Source organism: Amphibalanus amphitrite, unplaced genomic scaffold, assembly GCF_019059575.1.
Source record: "Amphibalanus amphitrite isolate SeventyFive unplaced genomic scaffold, NRLGWU_Aamphi_draft 000036F_arrow, whole genome shotgun sequence".
NCBI lineage: Eukaryota > Metazoa > Arthropoda > Thecostraca > Balanomorpha > Balanidae > Amphibalanus > Amphibalanus amphitrite.
Window position 1 is genome coordinate 711,032 of NW_024881532.1, and position 6,459 is coordinate 717,490.

The 6,459-nt window shown below is 53.9% G+C and overlaps 1 protein-coding gene across 1 annotated transcript; it reads left to right on the forward strand.

Annotated features, from left to right (window-relative positions):
- Positions 1 to 2,148: 2,148 nt before the first annotated feature.
- Positions 2,149 to 5,868, forward strand: LOC122371807. The gene is made up of 2 exons (XM_043348515.1): positions 2,149 to 4,302; positions 4,441 to 5,868. The coding sequence occupies exons 1-2, from the start codon at positions 2,322 to 2,324 to the stop codon at positions 4,545 to 4,547; spliced, it is 2,088 nt and encodes a 695-aa protein (XP_043204450.1). The 5' UTR covers positions 2,149 to 2,321; the 3' UTR covers positions 4,548 to 5,868.
- Positions 5,869 to 6,459: the final 591 nt, after the last annotated feature.

Genomic DNA, 6,459 nt, shown 5'->3' on the forward strand with positions numbered 1-6,459 from the left:
TGTCGTGCTTGCTGTAGGTCGGACTTCCGTTCTTGATGGTGATTGGACGCACGTGCCGGTAGTTCACAACAATGCGGCTTTCGATTATAGTATAGATTTAGATACTTTTAAAGTGTTTGTATGCGTAGTCCTGAGTTTCGAGATATTATCCTTGCGGGCTCCTTGCCAACAGATTGTCCACTTCTGTGTCCAGTACTCATCCCACTCACGAGGCTCAGTTGTGTTTGCCAACCCCTATACGGAAACATTGGCCAGATAACTGACTACTACGAAATTTTAAGAAGCGTGGGCAGTAGGGCATAACGAACGGTCCTCAGGTTCAGTAGCCGCGGAGCACCTTCAATTAAGGGGGGGGGGGCACCGCCGACTTTTGGTCCCATTCTCTCCATGCAGCGCCCATAGGGCTAATGTTAAAATGCCAAAATCAAAGGGGGGCACGGTGCCCCGGTGCCCTCCCCGTTCCGCCGCCTATGCTCAGGTTATTTCTGACCTGACAGGCTCAGGGAGGATTGCTCTTTGTTGTTTTTCTCCGATGAACCCTCTTGCTGCACACTAGCTGATCCAAAGGATGGAAGGGACGGGGGGGGGGGGGGTGCAGACGTAAGGAAAAAGAAGACAATGTTCTTTCCCTAGCGCACGAAATCAATTCTTAAATGAAAATAAAACGAATAAGCTTCCGTTAAGAAGCCCCCGTTCCGTATCTTCCGTTCCATTCCACGACTCGCACGTTCCAGTGACTTGTTTGTTTGTTTTGTTGGGTTAGGCCCTTTCGGTCCAATGAGACCATTTCAGAGCCGGGAGGATGATAGGATATAGGGGGAGACATTGGTCTGGGCAGGCACCCTAGTGAGTCGCCGGGGCTGAGCCCGTCCCGAGGACAGGCCACCCAGCCCCAAGGCACTCACTGCACCCGGCTACGGGGTGCGCTCCCTCGGGAGCAGCGGTGCCGCTCCAAGGGAGCAGCCCGCATGAGATAGTTGCCTGTCCAGCCCGGAGGGGAGTTGCGGCGTGGAGGAGAAGGATTTCAGTATCCTGAGGATAGAAGCATGGAACGGTGAGTGACTTGCTGCAGTAGCGTCATCTATACCTCGCCCTTACTGCCGGGAAGGCCGCGAGTTGCGACATCTATACTATGTCTCGGCCTGAAGTATTCATCCGCCACGATGTATTTATTTTTGTCAATCGGTTTGGTCCTTCTGGCCGGATAGGTCGTCAGAATTATCTGAAGGTGCCTGAAATGTCTCGTTAGTGGAAAAAATGTCTCGTTAGTGGAATTCCACTATCTGGCAACTAGCCCTATGTAAACGCGGCTATTGTTAGCGCTGCTGACCGCTAACTCTGGCTCCGCCACGACCGGTAACTTAGAGCATTTAGTGATCAGATAACTTCTTATAATCAGCTTTAGTGCACTGTCTCACGGATAACACCAGTTAGTTATTTCCGGCACAGCGACTATGTGCGGCGATTAAGCCCTGCACATCTTATGAGTGCCGGATTTCTCGGATTTCAAAGACGCGGAGTCGTCATTTCGAGGCGGGGGACACGTGGCCTGTTAGGGCGGCTGGCGACAGGCGCCGCGCTCCGCTAACAGGCGCACTGCCGCGCCCGTCTGGTCGACCGACCTAGCGTGCCGTCAGCGCGCTAGTCCGCACGGTCATTCAGAACCCGCATTTTCTTTGGCTGAACATAGTCAAGGAGGATTTGTGTTCAGCAATAAATCATTGTTCAAGTGCTTTTAAGAAACTCAATACTTATGGCGCACTACAGGGGAGCTCCCAGATTCTAAGAAGAGGCAAGGTGAGCATTGATGACGCTGTTCACCGCGTCAAGAATGGTTTTCCCTTAGACAATACCAACCCCCGGCTAACCACAATCATCTCCGGCGCTGGAAATACCTACCGGCGCTGGAGCGGGCGGCGGCGTCGACTGGCTGCGCCCTGCTCCCACTGCGCGCGGGGAGGCGGGTGGCTGGCGCACCCCAGGTAGCGCACGGGTATAGGTCCAGGGCGGGCCGGCCGGCCGGTCGCCAGCTCCGTGTCTGTTCCTTGGCACGCCACCCGGCACTCACCAAGGTCAGGCCGCTCGCGGGGCGGCCACGCCGGGGCGTGTTAGTGCCGGGCCGCGCCGCCGCGCGCCGTCCCCGCCAGTTGGTCGGCCGCCGGCGAGCCCGAGGGTTGTGCGCGCGCGGCTGTCGCCGGGTGGATCTGACAGGTGACAGACATCGTGGTGCCGTGGGACGGAGCCGCAGCTGGGGGCTCGGCGCGTGTGGAGGGTGTCGAGCGCCGCACTGCCGGCGCGCAGGTGACGTCACGGCCACCGCCATGGCGGACTCGGTGCTCATCACCAAGATCGTGGTGCTGGTGCTGTTTTTTACAGTCACCATGCTGTGCGGCCTGCTGCCAGTGATGCTGTTGCGGCTCGCACGTTTTGGCACCAAGCGGTTCCAGACGGGCCGGATGGGTGCGCTGCTGTCCGCGCTGCGCCGGCGCGGTGACCTACTAGTGTCGTGTGTCATGTGTCTGGGCGCCGGCGTGCTGCTGGCAACCATCTTCACACACATGATCGCCGAGTCGCGCGAGGTATTCGCCGAGATCGAGAAGGCGGGCCTGCTCCCCGAGCTGGACCTTCCTCTGAGCGAGCTGTTCCTCTGCGCCGGATTCTTCCTGGTGTTCTTCATCGAAGAAATGGCGCACACCTTCATGAAGCACGGCCGTCGCAGGAAGCACCGCCGCGCCGCCGCCGCCGCCGAGGCCGCCGAGGCTGGTGAGAAGACCAACGACGACCCGTCGACGGGCTCCGAGGAGGAGGAGCACGCTCATGGCGCTGCGGGCCACAGTCACGTGGTGGACATCGGCGGACAGCACGCGTTCCGCGCCTACCTGATCGTGATCGCGCTGTCGGTGCACTCAGTGTTCGAGGGCTTCGCCGCCGCCTTCGAGGACTCGGCGCGCGAGGTGTGGCTCTTCTTCGCGGCCATCATGGCGCACAAGGCGATTGTGTCGTTCTGCATTGGCGAGCAGCTGCTAACCGCAAAGCGCTCGAAGTGTTTCGTGATAACCAACCTGTGCATCTTCTCTATGGCGACGCCGCTGGGCGTCCTGCTCGGTCTGCTGGTGGCCAGCCCCGAGCTGCAGGGCGGCGCTAGTCTGCTGGCCACCGGTATCCTGCAAGGACTCGCCGCCGGCACCATCCTGTACGTCACCTTCTTCGAGCTGCTCGGCCCCGAGCAGCACAAGCCGGGCTCGGGCCTGATCAAGTTCTTCGCTATGCTGCTGGGCTTTGCGCTGATGCTGGTGATCCACCACAGTGCTGGCCACTCGCACTCCCACGGAGGACACGCGCACGCAGTGGGGGCTCACGGTCACGGCCATCACGGTCACGGCGCGATGGCCCACGGTCACGGCCACGGAGCGAGCGGAGACCAGCACAGTGACGTCACCAAGCGCGTGCAGGACGCCATTCACGCCTACGATCACGACTATCAAGGCGACCAGCCTGATCAATCCGAGCACCATGATCATGACCATGATCATAACCATGATCACCACGATCATTCTAAGGAATCTCAGCACAGCGAACATAAGCATAAATCAGGTCACGATCATGATCATGACCATGACCATTCCCAAAAAGCAACTCCCTCTGGCGCTAGTGAGGCTTCTGTCGTTCCGTCTACGGATCGCAAGCATACGGGCAATTCTGGCCATGATCACAGCGATCATTCTAATCATGATCATTCCAGCCATGATTCAAACCACCATAGCCATAACCAAGACAATCCCAGCTCCAATAACAATCACTCAAACGATGGGCATGATCATTCCCATCACGATCATGACCACTCTAGCCCAGTAAATGATCACTCAATTAGCGAAAATTCCGGTCATTCCGACCATCATGACCATTCCGCTGATCATGCTCATTCCGATCAACCCAGCCAGTCAGGCGAAGGTGAAGAGGAACAGTATGACACCACTTACGAGTTGTTCGACTCAGATGGAGCCACGGAGAATCCCGTAGACGTCCGGACGGTTCCCGACGGGACAGCTAAAGATCACCCTAAAGACGAGCTGCATCATTTTCATGCAGACGGTCACGATCATCTGGGTCCGCTGTCAAATGACACTGTTGGCCAAATGCCCGATCATGATCACAGTGATCACACTGGTCACGATCATTTCGACCACGCCCCTAAAAATGTTGATCAAAATCACCCCAAACATGACGGTCACGATCATACAGAGCTCGGCGGTAAAAATGGCACCAGTCACAGCGACACTGACCACCCCGGGCACGCCGCACATGATCACAGTGACCACAGCAGTCACGAGCACCCCAGTCCGACTGATCAGCACCCCGGGCACGCCGCACATGATCACAGTGATCACAGCGGTCACGAGCACCCCGGTCCCGCTGATCAGCACACCGGGCACGCCGCACATGATCACAGTGACCACAGCAGTCACGAGCACTCCGGTCCGGCTGATCAGCACCCCGGGCCGCCTTCAGAGACCACCGACCGGCCTACGTCCGCTGACCTCGCCTGAAGATCCGCCGCGGAATCCGCGAGTCCAAAAAATCCACTGCGGTGGTAACTGTGACGTCGTCCGTCCAAACTGGACAGGGTGAAAAACTGACGAAGGTGGAGGTGCAACTGACAGTCGTGGGCATAAAGTCACGACTGGACATGGACTGACGTGACGGTGTATCAGCGCGTGTCGCGATGCTGAGGGGAGGTTCGAGGTGGTGATCACGGAGTGATGTGCCGCCAGGCAGTGCTTCCTTTTTCGACGCTGAGCTGCAGGGACGTCGAAGGCAAACAGCGCAAGGCGCAGAGTGGTGACTATGGGCCTTACTCGGTGAATATTTTTGGTAAAGTCAGCGGTTCACCCGAAAAAAAGGCCGGAGTAGACGCTGCCAAAGATTAGATCTTTGCCGGAGTTGTTGAGGGCATGCAAGTTTGGTTCGGGTTCTACATGTTCCTAATTAATATGACCATTAAGTTGTGGAATAATGTCACTTGAAGTCATAACTGGGAAGAAAAAAAATGCCCTTTCTACAGCTGAAGAACAACCAAAAACGACTAAACAATCGGCCTGTCTAGCTTAGGAAAAAAGTAAACGTTTCATACGTCCCATGTTTACCAAACTCGACCACAATAAGCACATGCGGATAGCTTAGTTCCAAGCATGTGTGGTAATCTCTGTCACAGATCACGGTTTAGTGTTTCGGCTCGGTGCGCCGTTGGAGCTCAGGAAAAGTGCTGTTAGCACATCAACAAAACAAGGCTCGTTCCGAGAAACGATCGAGCGTCGTTGTGCGATCAAACCTGTTTTTTGGTGCCCTTGATAGTTTGTAAGTCACACATGAATGTGATCTACCTGAACTGGGTGATGAACACGTTGTTGGTGAGCGATGCATTGAGATCTTGTCTTGTGGATGAGAATATGTGTATAATAATCATTGGCACATACATACTACGAAATGTGGGTACGTTGGAACTGAGCTCTGAAAATATTTGATCTGGGATAATTATATATTAACCACTTTTAGGGAATGCTGTTTCGTGTGTATGCTGCAATGATGTACCTAATGCATATGTAGTTAGGTTAGTGCAAAGCGCATAAGCAGTATACATTGTGTCATATCAAAGAGTATTAGGCCACGCATAACCATGTATGCATAACGCAGCAGACGGAGCTTGCAAGTTGCGACTCACTGGCAGCGCTTGATTTTGCAGCTTATGGTTCCATCACATTGCTGTGTGCTCATAAACCATACGCTCATGTGATTTTTATATATCCATTGACGATAACCATTGATGGTAAGCGTTGACATATCTGAAAATAAAAATGTTTTATAACATAACCATTGTATCACATGACTATAGCCCATTATCCTCGAATTATTGCCCATCCCACGTATGCATTATATACCAAGTTAAATGGTTGATACTAACGTTGTTAGATATGTTCAACCAAAACAGTTCTTGAGCTGCAACACTTTTCCCTGCACCACATGACTGCAGCGATATGACACGGCGCGCTCGTGAAACCACTGACGGGAAAGTCTCGATTGATAAAGATAATGTATGCATTAGTTTTACGTATACAATTCATGGCTTGCGTGAACGCAATCTGCAGCGTGATTCAATTCTAGCATTAAAGGGACCCTCCCACCTTAACATTAGATTTGAGTTGAGATAGCCAAAATGGGGTCCCTGGCTCACAATTACCGGTTTCGGCACTTACAACATCGAGAAATGCCTTAAATCGGAAATATTGAATTTCAAAATGGCAGCATTTTGATTCAGAGGGGCTAATGCTTAGGAATACCCCTCTGAATGTGTGACGTCAGCGCAAATATCTAACGATTTTTAAATGTTTGACTAAAACGTTTTGTAGCACGCGGTGGTATATGCTATTTGCGCGCAACATCTGCCGCAAACGCCGCACTTCT

Coding starts and splice junctions, on each gene's coding strand:
- LOC122371807 (XM_043348515.1), top strand. CDS start 2,322: ATGGCGGACTCGGTGCTCATCACCAAGATCGTGGTGCTGGTGCTGTTT. Junction 4,303..4,440: donor CCACCCCGGGCACGCCGCAC/ATGATCACAGTG, acceptor GGCACGCCGCAC/ATGATCACAGTGACCACAGC.